Raw genomic sequence first — 14,397 nt, 5'->3', positions numbered from 1 at the left:
GAGTTTTGTTAATAACAATTTGACTCCCAGCCAATCAGAATTCAAGGGGACTCTTTCAGCATGGTTAAATCAACAAGATTATGGGAGGATGGACAAGTCTACATAAATCAATAGACAGCCACGCTGCGGCAATCAATACATCTCTCAGGAAAGGTAGCTAACCTGAGTGAAATGTCCATTGCATCGATTTTACGGTTTGACTCGGGATCGATGCTCAAAGCTGAAAAAGTTGAACGCGATGTTTGTTTAGCACATTGAATCAGCTGCCTGTTTCTTTCCCAATTGGATTTACTTTTCATCCTTTACAGTTTAACCAGTTAATGGGTCCAGGGGAAGTACTGCAGCCATTTTAAAAGAACAGAGCATCGATTTTTATTTTGATTACAAGGTCGAAGTGCAACACAAGATGCTTAACTGAATGTCCTCAGTGCTCGTTTTGGGCCGAGGAGTTCAAAGTGGTTATGACTCGCTCTCGCTCACCTCAATAAATAAACAAAAAATAATGGATCCTCTCGTGATAGATCTGGGGATATGGTGTGTGTGTGTGTGTGGGGGGGGGGGGGGGGGGGGGGTAACATACAGGTAAAATACAGCAACGTTCTACCCAGAGAAGCATCATCAAACCCCAAAAAGATCACACAGACACTCAGCAACACATACAACAATGCCCACAACCCCCTTGCATCATAAAAGCCTCTTTAAACCTCTGTCCCTTTATTTACATGGCAGTTTATATCTGATTAGCTGTCTTCCTTCTCGTATGGCATACATTCAGCAAGAGAAGGCTTTTAGGTTCAACAGGATCAGAATATTTAGAGCAAATAAAACCAAAGCCTCAACCCTATCCCGAAATTTGAGCAATAGGTTTGTTGTAGATCGAAATGTTGAGACATTCGTGGGAGTTTTGGCCGACACGGGGCACATAGAGACTTTGATATGGAGCAAAGAGTTTTTACAAGTGAGGCATTCATGACCCATATTGCCCACCCACGTTCATTTTACAATTTAGGGTTAGACTTCAAATGGGTTTTAAAGTGACATTTTTGAGGATCTGACTTGCTGAACTCAAAGCGTGGATTCCTCCTGTGACTCTAAAACCAGTTTTAAGCAGTTTGTCCCGTCTGTTTTTACGAACATGAAACTGCACGTCCTCTCATTCCCTCCAAACATTTTTGGTTAAGGTAACAACATGGTCACTGGATTACAATACTTCAAGTGAAGCCACAATAGCTGCTGGATTCTTTAAGATTTCACATTAAAAAGAAAACAAAAGGAAAACTTTCCTGTACAGCATATGTATAGATATTTATATTCATATATATTTATATATAGGCGGGGGTAGAGTATTGCAGAATTATATTGCATGTGTTAATCAATAAACCTAGACAAAAACAAGCAAGTATACAGTATGGGTTGTTCACAAATGTTACCTTTCAATAAAACTCAAATTATTTAACCACCTTTGCCTTCAGGGTTACAATCAGTGCGCTGACCAAACATCTGACCGCCTCCCAGATGTTTCATGGAAACAGGTCAGTGCCACCGTCAGCATGTCAAACCAATCGCGTTTGACAAAGCAAGTGTAGAGTGTGTGAGTCCATTCTCTGAAAATAGAACCAAAACGTACCAACAAACTCACGCGCACAAACTTACACCCACATATATACATACACACAAACCAAATATATGGCTTCTAACGTTGAATCAAGGCAGTTAAATAAATGGCATTTTCTTCTATGTTTCTTTTTTAGTTGATACAGACACAACCAGACTTTGTGTTCAAGCTCAACTTTGGTTTGAGTAGATACAATGAATATAATATTCCTCCGTACTTTTTTCATCAACTATTTACACATCGATGTAAGATCGACCAGCGGTCTAAAACACTATTTTCACTACTATTTTAAACAATATGAAGAGCAATGTGTTCTTTTGCTACGACAGCTTATACGGAAAAATTACACTCAAAACACTTTTTGAACGCTTAAAATGTCATTGTCATTTGACCTCAAGTCCCTGATTTTCATTTTTAAGTCCAGCTCCTGCTAGATTGCATTGCATGGATTCTACACAGTATGCAATAGTTACATGAATCTTACTTTTCTTCAAATCTTTACAGTAAAGACAGCGATATACAGTAGGTGTTTGGAAGCAGAGTGTTAAGGGTGATACTAAGACTAAAGGTGCTGGCACAGTAGACTAGGCCAGTTCAACCTTAAGTTATACTAGTTTAATTGTATAGACTCCTCCTAGCCAAGTGTCTCAAGACTTTGAGTTGCTCTTTTCCTTCTGCTGACACCAGCACACAGTGCATCCTGGTCGAATGACTGCTGGCGCTGGCGGTAGCTGATTGGTCATTTAGCAGGCTGACAAATCAGCTGGACTGACCTAAAACAAACCGATTTTCCTACAAAAAAGGCCTCTTTCCTGAACTCTACCAGGGTCACAAGTTGGAAGACAGCCTGGATCTGGCAGAGTCTAGCTCTGGAAGGCTGACAATTGAATCTTTCTTGGGAACTCCAGAGTCTGGAGGTCCTGATCCAGCAGCTGCTGCTACTGCCCCCATTCCAGCAGATCCCACAGGAGGGGGTGTGGAGGCAAAGGCCACCCTCTGTTGAGCTCCTGCCGATCTTCCCACTCCTGAGGGCCCTGGCAGGTTGGGGTGAAGGGGCTGAGGGGGGCCGATGGAGTTGTTGGAGGTGTGGGTTGATTGTGGAGGACTGGGGACTGCAGAAGCAGCTTGTGGTGTTGCCTCCTGGGGGAGTGAAAGCTGGGATGCAGACCTGGCCCGGGTATCCTGGCTCAAGCTACCTGCATGAAGAGAGTGGGTGCTTTTGTGTGAGGCAGGCCTCTGCTGGATGTGTGTTGGGCTGGGTGCATGGTGCTGTACTAGGGACAATTGAGAGCCAGAGGGTCCCGCGCTCGCCATGTACTGGAAAGTCCGTCCTGAAGCTGCGAGCGGACTTTGGACAGGCGGGCTAGAGATTGCAGAACCAAACGCCCCTCCGAGCGTCTGGGGGGGTTGAGACTGAAGAGGAGACATAGCGACTGGGCTGGCCAGGCTCTGCATCACATGAAACCTTCGCACCATGCGAGGAGACTGCAGAGTCCCTGGACCCACCAGGGGGCTCGCCATTTGAGGACAAAAGCTCATGGCCACTGCCTGCTGAAGAGTGGCGATAGCAGAGCCTGACTGCGACTGGCCAGGGGGAGCAAAGATACCACCGATGGACGGGGTCATAGACATGGCCCGCGGCCGCTGCAGGTCCACCAGCTTTACCATCTCACGGTCGTACTTGACTATCTCCTGGATCATCTCGTTCTCCTGGTTGTTGAAGACACCAGAGTTTAGATCATGCTGAACCTTGTGCAACAGGATGGAGTTCTTTTTACCTGCAGAAAGAATTAAATTGATTGATTTTAAAAGAGCTGAAAACAGAGATGAGAAAGGGCGGAGCAGAGATGAAATAAACTGAACAAAGCATAAATATATGTAAGAAAGAGGATTTTGAAAGGGAGAACAATATGACTTAGATTTAGCGTGTGAAGTCCTTTACACCAGGTACATCCTCTAGAAGAACAAGCCCTGAGGATAATGGAAGTGTCACCCTGTACTCTCATCTTCTGTTACAGTGTCCCGTGTCATTCTGAGGGACCTGAGGGCTTCTTTTAATGCCTATTTCAACAATAATATTCTGGAAACACAATATTATTCTTTTCTCTGTACATGGGGTTCATTTTAGAGTTTATATTTATTATATAAACGAGCTGTGTGCATGTTTTTGTGCTGGTAGTCATACGTTTGACAGCATGAACTTATTACCTATGCGGTCTAGACGATCGATGGCAACAGTCTCGAAGGCGCGTCTCATCATTGGATATTCTTCCAGCACCTCATTGAAGTGGTCAACAGAAAGGGAGTAGAGCCGACAGTAAGTCTCTGCTCGCACGCTGGCTGTCCGCCGACCCCTCGTCAATAAACAGATCTCTGAAACCAGGAAGGAGAAAGTGCATCAGCTTAAAAAAAGAAGTTAAAAATGGCACCACCAGAAAAACTATGCCACAAACTGTGTCCTACCTCCAAAATAAGAGCCGTCAGAAAGTTTCATTGCCAGAGTGCCCTTAGTGATGACGCTGCAGACTCCGTGCTGAATGAAGTACATTTTCTTCCCAATGGTGCCTTCCCTTATAATGTAATCATGCGGCTGGAATACCTCAAAGCGCAGCTTGGTCAACATGGCCGTCACAAAGTTCGGCTCTGCGTTGGCAAACAGCGGCATGGAGGCCACCAGCTTGCGACAGTTGAAGTTTACAATTTCCTAAGAAAAGACACATTGTTTGGTGAGAAATATCTTTCAAATGTTCAACTGAAGCTCTACGGTGCAGCGAGTGCAGTGAGTCTCCTTCTGCATGCATGAATGCTGAGATTAGGGATTTAAGTATAAAAGTTCATCTTGTAAGTATATGTGACAAACAAACTACTAAATAAAGGCAAAACTCTAAATGTATTTTCAAAATCAAACATGTCAAGATCAAAGTAAACACAATGAATAATCTACAGTTTCTCAAAGACAAAAATAATCTTACAGTACAACTTCATATGTGAAGATTTCGTGTCTTATTGTGCGTTTACATCTTACCTCTCTGAGGGGCTCGCTGAGTTCTCCCAAAATGCTCTCCTCATCAAACATCTTCCCCTGGTATCTGTGCTCATAGTAGTCATGGATTTTCTGTCGGAAGTCTGAAGGCAGCTTGTGGAAGGACATATACTGCTCCACTTGTTTGTACTGGACGGACAGAGACAATGTGTTAATGCAGTGCACATAATAATTCTGACAACATCTTTTTCCATTGTAACAATAGTTGATTGTATTGTATCTGTTAAAGGATGCATCTGGTGATTTTCTCAGTCTTCCCATGAAGAGGATCCAAAACCAGAAATGCATTGATCGCACCAACAAGTACTGTCTGTGTAGTCAAAGCCTGATATACTTGTCTATGCCAAAGAGCTTCTTAGTTGTCCAAAAAATATAAAAAAACACATCAATGAGCCACGCTGTTGCTCTGGGTGACATGTTCATTCATTATGATGAAAATGAGCACTGAAGTGTGTTTCAAGTTAATCCCACAAACACTGTCATGCTGCTGTTAAATACTCACTGCAGAACCAAATGTGTATTTCTCCATAGCTAAAAATAGCCCAAACTAATGCATTATTTACTCCTGTTTGAGTAACATTTGCTAAAAACTACAGTGCCCAGTGCTGTTTTAGGTAATTATTTAGCCTTTTTTTAAACATTAAATTATATATTATCTTAAAACTATAGACATGCTAAGAAGAAAAGAAAGTATTGAGCAACAGACATATTGTTGGTTTTGACCTTTTCATGGAATTTGTTGATAATAACAAATATAAACACTGTTGCCAGCTTTATCTTTTAAATAAACAAATAAACAAACAAAAATAATTTAAAAAGATATGAATAAAAGACAAAGTCACCGAACCAACCTTGAAAATGTTTTGTCAATTGATTACACGTGTTTTAAAACACATCAGATCATGTGCGTCCAATTAGTACACCCACAGCAAGAAGGCAGAGAGCTTTCGTATATGTTTGTATGCAAACCCCTCAAAAGCTCCGCAATATGTATTCTATTCGATATGACATTTACTGTAGTAAGCACTTACACGTTTGATTTTTTAATTACACTGATACTTACACTCAGAGTTGGCAGTCTAATGCAACAGGCTGGCAGTAAATCTTACCTTCGTGAAGGTTCAAATGTTCAGTTTATATTAAAACTGTATTATAGAGGAGCCTGATTCAGATTTATGGCCGTTTTGGAGGCTGTAGTTTGTGGTGCTGTTGAATTGTATTGCATCATCCTCAGAGATTTCTCTTGTATTTTATTTTTGGGCAGACACATATTACAGTATGAACACCTCTCAGTACAACGCAATATAATTCAACAGCACCACAAACTACAGCCTCTAAAAAGGATGCAGCTTATCAATGAAAGTAAAAAAGGGATCTCTCTGAGGATGATGCAACAGCGTTTTACCCGAGTCGACAAACACAATACAAACTGCACAAAACAATTAAAGCACACGCCCTTCAGCTGTCAACTGAAATGAACACACTCGCCCTTTGATCAATGATCCCTAGAAGTTAATCAATGTCAGATCAATAGAAAGTGAAGGGTCCAACAACACAAACGATAAGCTCCTATTGTCGAAATATGCTAATCACAATCCATCCAAAGGGACTGAGGAACCAAAAACTAAGTGGCCGGCCTGCGGAGAGGGGAGTGATGGATGTGGCGATGAACAAAACAGACTGTTGAGAGAAAAATATTTCTCCTTGTGCTTTGCTGTCAGACTGTGTGCATTTCAACAAAGCTCAAATGGAAAGCCTTATAAGACGCACAGCTTCACCCTGCTCCGATAAAGCTGACTGAAACACAATTTTGAGAGGCAGTGACAGCTCAGCAGGTGGGCACGTGCTGTGTGCTCACAAAAACTTTTAGGGACTGAGGAAGTCATCGTCCAAACCGCCACAAAGAAACTGTCAGCTGGCATCAAGTGACATCTCCTGACAATGTTTTCAGAGGGATTGTAACATTGTAGGGAGAGCGCTCCACAACTGGAAGGTCCCAGGTTCACTAGGTGATGTTGCATCAGCTGTCCTGTCAGTGCCCCTGAGCAAACATATGAGGTCCACCTGCTCACATGCTAAAAGCTCTGGATCCTCAACAGCATCAGATAAATGCTTACATTGGAAATAGTTTGTTGACAGACTATTGGCTCCCTGTTTCCAAAAGAGAGACGTATTCGGCAAACAAAGATTTCTAGCTGTACATAAGTGAATACTTGTGTACACAGAAGAATCCTGCAGTACAAGGCAATGAAATCCCCACTATATTGACAGCAGTACACTACACCCAGGGTCTTCAACGTTTTTCAGGCCAAGGACCCCCAAACTGGTGTAGCGTGGTGCAGGGACCCCCTACTGTATATATTGTATAGAAGAGGTCCGTGCAACGGGGGGGGGGGGGATCGGGTGCGTGCGTCCACTCTGTCTCTGACTGTAGGTGTGTGTCGCCGCCCTTCACGAAGTACAGCGGAGGAGGGAATGTGACTGCGCAAAGCAAAAAAAAAAAGAATTGTAATTAAAAATATATTTTGCGACCGCACTGCAGTACTTCCGCTGACCCCTGGGGGTCGCGGACCCCCTGTTGAAGACCTGCACTACACTCAAAGCTAAAAAGCACCCTACTATAATGTCATTCCAGCTGATATCGCCTTTGCACCTAAGACACCAAACTAAACAAACCTGACCTTGAGAACAATTGCATATAGCTACACAGCAACTGAATTATCTCAACTGCAGAATTGACAGAGGTGGAAGAAGTACTCACGTCTTTATTGATCCATAATGTCAACACTGTTGCCTCTTCATACTCTGTTGATATTGTTACTTCATTGTTTTAATGTTGTTTAAATACTGTCATATCTTACACGTCGAGCCTTTAAGTACACCGTGGGTATATATACTTGGTAACTTTCCACCACTGAGAAACTGAAACTTATAGTATTTACAGTGCAGTCAGAAAAGTGTTACGTTTGGTTTCATTGTTTGATTTGATATGAAACAATACCTCTGAGGTTAAACTCTCAGCTTTAACTTGAGTGTGGTTACATCCATATCCGATGAACTGTGTAGGAATTGTGACGTTTTATTTATGTACAGTCTTCAATTTTAAGAAAGAAATTTTACTGAAAGAAAGAAGTAAACTTGAATAAGGTCTTCACATTTCATATTTGGGTGCAAAACCCGAAGACATCAGCAGACACACTTGGCATCCTCCCCGCTGATGCTCTGCCAAGTTTGTACTCTTCAGTTCTTGCTTATTTCAGGCGCTTTTTAAGCTCAGTCTAGTCTCCAGCGAAATAAACTAAAAATCAGTTTGGATTAAGGAATGTTTAGGAATATTATCCTGGTGCATTGTCCTAAAGTTGTCCAACATTGCTCACCCACTATGGATGTGAAAAGTGAACACCCACACAAATCCTAACCCCATCAACACCCACCCCTCTAATGGGATGGTCTGCCTAAATGAAAACACATTTGTGTAAAGAAACAAAGTTTTTGTTTTGTCAGACCTTTGCGATGCGTTTTCAAGGTCATTTTGTGGGTAAAGTATTAGTTTACACTATATTTGTAATAGTTTTTAAAGTTTTAAGACATTTACTGTTCATGGCCCCCTCAAGGATGATCTGTAATAACTTTGCAGATCTCCTGACTCACCTCCTGACTTTTCAATACTTTGGTTTATGACCAAGTTTCCATCAGCCTCAGCTGTACTTTCTCTTTGTGCGCTAATTACAGTATAGCCTCACAGAGCTTCTGGCATGGCTGTAGGTGTGTGTGACCAGTTCAACTAAAAGACCAAGAGTCAAAAAGTTATCTAAATACTTGCAGTCCGTAAAAGTTCTAACGCTTGCATCTCACATGAGAAACAGTAGGTGGTAAAATCTTAAAGCCTCGTTGTCTCTATTCTATTTCAAATCCAATGTGCTAGATTACAGAGCCAAAACAGTGAAAACAAATACTTTCTGAAGTGTATGTAGGTTTAATGCTACCACATACTGGTTCTGCAGAGGGGATGTTGCTATTCAATGACTCCATATTGCTAGGCAATAAAAGTATTGTCACTCTGCCCAGAAGAAGCAAAGCATGTTTCTGACTGATACTGTCACCCACGCTGCTTCCTTCTGCCATATAACATAAACATAAATAAACCAAACATTCAATATTTTAATTATTCAGCATTTAGGTAAGGTAAAGTCTCCCGGGCGGGGGGCAGCTGCAGAACTCCTCTGATGGAGTTACACAACACAAAGTCTCACCTGCATGAGTGACTCTACCTAAAGAAATGACCTAGTGTCACAACTCTTTACCCAACGTGTCAGCGCTAACGCTGCAGCTGGTGAGCCTTTCATAGAATGGAAGTGCTGATTGTGAACAAAGTGTAGGTGTGGGGCACTCTGGCAGCGATGGAAAACCTCACACTCCCCGCAGAGATGCAGCGACCGAGCAGCTGCGGTTAGATTGAGACTCTGCAAAGTCTGAATGGATGAGGCAGCAAAAGCCTATCTGATTGAACTTAGATGGTGGCATTTAATGACGTGACTTTGAGAACCATGTCTCAGTGCGGCGTATTGATCATCACCAGGCCAACCTGAAATCTTTCCAGTGTCACAGAGGAGAAGGACGCAAGCGTTTGTCCATTGCGTCACAGCACCCACAGGGGACTGATGAACACCCAAATGAGAGTGCAAATAAAGTGTATGCGACAACAAAACGCTCCACTTTGTCATCTAAACTGCTGCTTTTGGGAACTTTTGGCTACATTTATAGAGAGTTTTGTCATTGACTGATTATATTTTCCAAGTTTAAGCCTGTTAACTACTGACCCAATAGCTAACAGCTTTTTTATCATTTCCCTCTCCTTCTCCTTCCTTTCCAACCCTTCCTTTGCTTTTGTTAAGTTTCCTTTCCTTTACCGTCCTTTCCTTTATGTTCCTCTTCTTTCCTTGTGTTAATTTTCTGTCCTTTCCTTACCCATCTTTTCCTTTACCTTCCTCTCCTCTCCTTTCGTTTCCTCTCCTCCTGCTCATTTGTCCTACAACCTCTCTCCATTGGAAATTCTAATTCGGGTTCATCCCAAACGGCCATGTGGATGTATAATTCATTCACTTAATTCCCTACTAAATCTCCTCATTATATTATGCAGCACATTAACCAAAGAGAAGGAAATCAGATAGTGGTAAGTCAGAGCTTGTCTTGCCTTTCTTCAATTCGGAGATGTGTACACAGGGAGGAACAACACACTGTGGGGTCTCACGCAATACAAAGTCTTATTAAATGAAATGAAATGAGGCTTCTGAGGAAACACTGATATTCCTACAATTCAGTCAAAGGAAGTGAGAACCAAAGGAGGCTTGCTGATAAAGGTGTGTTTATCAGACACACTTTCTACTAGTGAATATCATTTGCCACGACTAAAGGGATGCTATTTTTGTTCTAGACGTTGACGTAGGAAATTCTTTGTCCACTATCTTTGCAAAGTCAGCCTGGTTCTGGATAATTGGAGCGATCAGTGACAAGCAATCTGGCTAAAACAAGACACATTACTGTTGTTAATGGTGGCAGCTGCACGAAGGGGGGGGGGGGTGTAGAAAACAATCTTGTATCCAGTCTTGTGCCACATCATGACAGAGTGCTCTCTGTCTTACTTACTAAGATTAGTCTCTACGACTATAAGAGAGGAAAGCTGATTCAACACCCTGCGAGGCCATTGCGAGCTGATTATTGATGCAAAAGGTGTATCTGTGTAGAGTTATATACCAGTCTACTGTCTGCTGCAAGTCTTTAAGGCACAAACTGTGCCGTAAAGGGAAGCCTGATTATCTCACATGTATACTGTTGGAAAGGAATGCCAATAGGACTTTTTTAATTGCATTCACACTTCATCAAAACCAGAAGTGATGTCACACAGCTATGTGATTTCAGACAGACTCTGAACTAAATGTAGTTATCATGTTAATCAAGATAAGATATCTGTCAAGTTCTGTGATGCACTGCCCAGCTATCCAGCAGTCAAACTGAAACTTTCCTGGCGAAATGTACTCAAGTAATGTGGTCAAAAGCAGGGGTGACAGGAAATAGTATGGGTGGGGTTGTACACATAAATGACTGGAGCTAGCAGACTGTGCTATCTGCAGCCAGGCAGCATCCTTCCTTCTCTGCTGCTTGCATTACTTTGACGTGTAGTTGTAATCCAAGAACTTAAGCAAACAGTATTTCTCAAATGAGAGGCCAATCCCACCCAGTCTTTTAAACCGACTGGACATCGGAGAGCCCCATGGTTCAATCAGACTGAACTCTGATTCAAAATCGGAAGTGAATGTGTCTTGCCCCATCACACAAAGAAATGAAATGGGAGAAAAATCGTGTCTCTCTGCAAAATAACAAGTGACTTATAAAAGCTCTGCACACCTACACAGGTATTTTAACTTATTCTGGCTCATAACAACAAACTTAACAAACCAATAAGAATTAAAGCGCCATCGTCTCCGACCCAAACAGGTGCAACAAAACGTATACAAGGGTCAGACAGGTGTCAGTATAGCATGTGCTACATGCCCACACAGTCCTTGTGACGCATTCACATCATATTGTTAGACCATAATTACAAGTAGCCGAGTCTGAAAAACCACTAACGTCAGCCTCCGAGTTGACAGTGACAGTGACACTTTGTGAAAAGAACTACAGACGTGTCAACAGACTTCTAGCTGATTGCAAAAACACCATTCCCGGGTGTTGCTTCTAAATAAAATCCAATATTAATACAAATATAATGGAGTCAGCTGATTTAAAATTAGCTACTCACAGTTTCTTTGTATCTGGTTTCACATACATAACAACAGAAAAGTAGCAGGTGGGGACACAGATGTGTGAACACTCAGGTCAGACTAACGGGAGGTGTTCATGTTCTTCTTTTTATGCCGGCAGTGTGTGAATGCAGCGTGAGACAAAGTCCACTCTGGCTGAATAAGTGAAAAGTGTGTGTGTGTGTGTGTGTGTGTGTGTGTGTGTGTGTGTGTGTGTGTGTGTGTGTGTGTGTGTGTGTGTGTGTGTGTGTGTGTGTGTGTGTGTGAAGGGCCTTTAATACTGCGTTTTCTCGTGACCTCACACCGGATTACATAAAACCAGCTAATGTCAGAATCACAAAGTCAAAACCACAGAATCTAATGCACCAAAACAAAGAAGCGTTTCTAAACTTGCAGGGCTGAAGGTCAAATATCAATAAACATGAATTCTGAGATGCAAATTTAGAAGAGCAAATTTTGTGATCACCAGAAACACATGCCTGAATTTGACATTTGCATTGTTTCCAAAGGTGCGTTAAAGGTGGCACAAGTGAGACTGCTTCTTTCTATTGTTTCTATTGTGCTCAGTGAGCAGTGTTACTATTTATAAATAACTCATAGGTCTCTGCACCAAAGCCACCAAGTCAAATTCTGCCTAAATTTGACCAGCGTGGATTTTGAGTCTGACATTTCTGCCGGGCTGAAATGGAAACCTCCACACAATGCTAGCTCGAGCCTCACTGGGGCTGTAACAGACTGCCAGCAGACTTGTTTTGCTAACACTCTCCAAATGATAAAAATGTCACTCACAGTCCTATCCAGAGGCGTGGCAAATTCACCCGGCAGCATCGGCATCGGACTCCCTGGCATGGCTGGTGCTTTACGTGTTTCTTATTTATTTAAATAAACGCATCTTCAGCTGAAATTCTAAGTGTCACAGAGAAGCAGGAAAAAAAAGAAAATCTGACAACTGGTCAGAAAAAGGGTTCTGGGGAAATGCCCTTTCCTGCCCAGAGCAGATAAAACATATATTCTGAGGGGTGAGGATGCATTAGAAAGTGACTAAATATGAATTAATATGCACAAAGCACACAGCATTAGGAACAAATTGCTGACATGAAAGCATTTATGTTTCTTACTTATCAATGTATCCTTAAACTGAATAAAAATACAGGACGTTTAAGGATTATGCACTTATACAACTCATCACAGCTCTTAAATACATGAGACATGCTGCTTTTGGTGCAAATTTAACTGGATATTTAAAACCAGATTAATGGTATGTTTTCTTGCAAAGGTTGCTCATTTGCAGTAATTCACTTTGAAAGAAATAATTTGTTACAGATAACACTCAATGGATTTCTCTCCAGCCTTTTAACTCCCACCATCCAGGACACACAGTAAAGACAAGAGCAACGGTAAGCACTCATCGTTGTCTTCTAAAGCATTTATTGGAAATTATTTATACCCAATTGTCCAGCCACATGGCTGAAAAACAACCCATGTGGAGTTTCAAACAATGCTAGCCAGACAAGACGCAGACAAAAACACTCCAAAGGATGTGAAACAGACAGTGTTCAAATATCTCGCAGTGCACCAGGACTTGTGTCGACAACAAGGCCCTAGCGTCTCCCACAGGTTTCCCTTCCCCCTTCGCTTTGCTCCCTGTAGCAGACAGTTAGCGGTAGCACTGCACCTCTCAAGGACACCACCACCAGAGAGGATAAAGAGAGGAGGGAGAGGAATAAAGAGAGAGAAATGCAAATCCAAAGAAGAGGAGAGAGAGAGGGATAGAGGGAGAGCAGAAAATCAGGTGGAGATATTCAAAAGGTGGAGCCGAAGAAAAGAGGGGAGAGGTAATGTAAAAAGGGATAGTTGTAGACGCATAACAGATGATACAGAGTGCAGGTAGAGTGAGAGCCAGTGAGGGAGTGATCAGGAAGAGAGAGAGAGAGACAGCCATGATTGCTTACGTCACCTTCAGGATGACATTGGCAGGACACACAGGTCTGCTGCCTCATCAATTCTACTGCTGCCCAAGGGGACATCATATCACACACACACAGTTTCTCTGTATGTCTCGTTCTCTCTCTCCCACATCAGCCCCCACACACACCACATACGCCCAAGCCCCTGGCGATGTGGCTCTACCTGGCCGAACACACCCGGAGCCTCTGATTGGCTGCTGAAAGCCAGCAACACTCCCCCTGCTCCCCGGCCAGCGAGACTCTGCTTGGAAACAGAGAGGCTGTGCCGTTACCACTACAGGCCACTGCTGCAGCACTGCTCTGATCCCCATCCTTGATTCAAAAGATGTCCGATAGGCAAAGACAAATACTATCTAATGACAGTATGAATGAGTGGTTAAACAATATCTCATACTGTGTGATTAAAGGTAAGGAAAGGTGCATGAACTGATGCTACACGGTGCTGTTGCACCACAATACATCTGCACAATTTCTACACTTACTGTATGTCCCTGCTTTTTAATTAAATTAATGGATAAGGCTACAATATGACACATTTCCATTTAATCAGAAGCAAATATTTAAATAAAGTAAATTCAGCTTCAGCCAATGACTAACAAAGACACAGAAGAAGAAAGAGAAAAATATGAGCAGTACCATTGTTTTGATCAACTAAGATAATTTTTCATTAGTTGACCTCTGAGAGAGATCTTCAATCACACTGACCCACCAGTGGGTCAATCAGTACAGAACTCCCGCTGTGCATACACACATAGTTGAAAGCAATCCTCCTCCGATACAGACAACCAAACTTAAGGTATCAGCATCAGTACCGACCAGCTACCAGCTTCAATATGTAAGGTAACGTGAGGCTGTAACTACACATCAGTCCTTAACTATGTGAGATGTTCATACATCGTTTATAGGCATGTTCAAGTCATCATTAATAAGATATAACATCAGTCTTTACTTTCTGAGCCTCTCTCCTTCATC

At 42.3% G+C, this 14,397-nt stretch overlaps 1 protein-coding gene across 1 annotated transcript in view; it reads right to left on the bottom strand.

Annotated features, from left to right (window-relative positions):
- Positions 1-564: 564 nt before the first annotated feature.
- The window catches only part of LOC115022901 (potassium/sodium hyperpolarization-activated cyclic nucleotide-gated channel 2-like), a 31,384-nt gene continuing 17,551 nt past the window's right edge, over positions 565-14,397 (bottom strand). The window contains 4 exon segments of the mRNA XM_029454011.1: positions 565-3,393; positions 3,824-3,988; positions 4,079-4,319; positions 4,641-4,787. Of these exon segments, the coding sequence (XP_029309871.1) occupies positions 2,444-3,393; positions 3,824-3,988; positions 4,079-4,319; positions 4,641-4,787 (1,503 nt within the window). The 3' untranslated portion in view covers positions 565-2,443.

This window comes from Cottoperca gobio, chromosome 17 (assembly GCF_900634415.1).
Source record: "Cottoperca gobio chromosome 17, fCotGob3.1, whole genome shotgun sequence".
Classification (NCBI taxonomy): Eukaryota; Metazoa; Chordata; class Actinopteri; order Perciformes; family Bovichtidae; genus Cottoperca; species Cottoperca gobio.
Note: the sequence above shows the minus strand (reverse complement) of the source record. Positions and strands in the feature narration are given on the sequence as shown.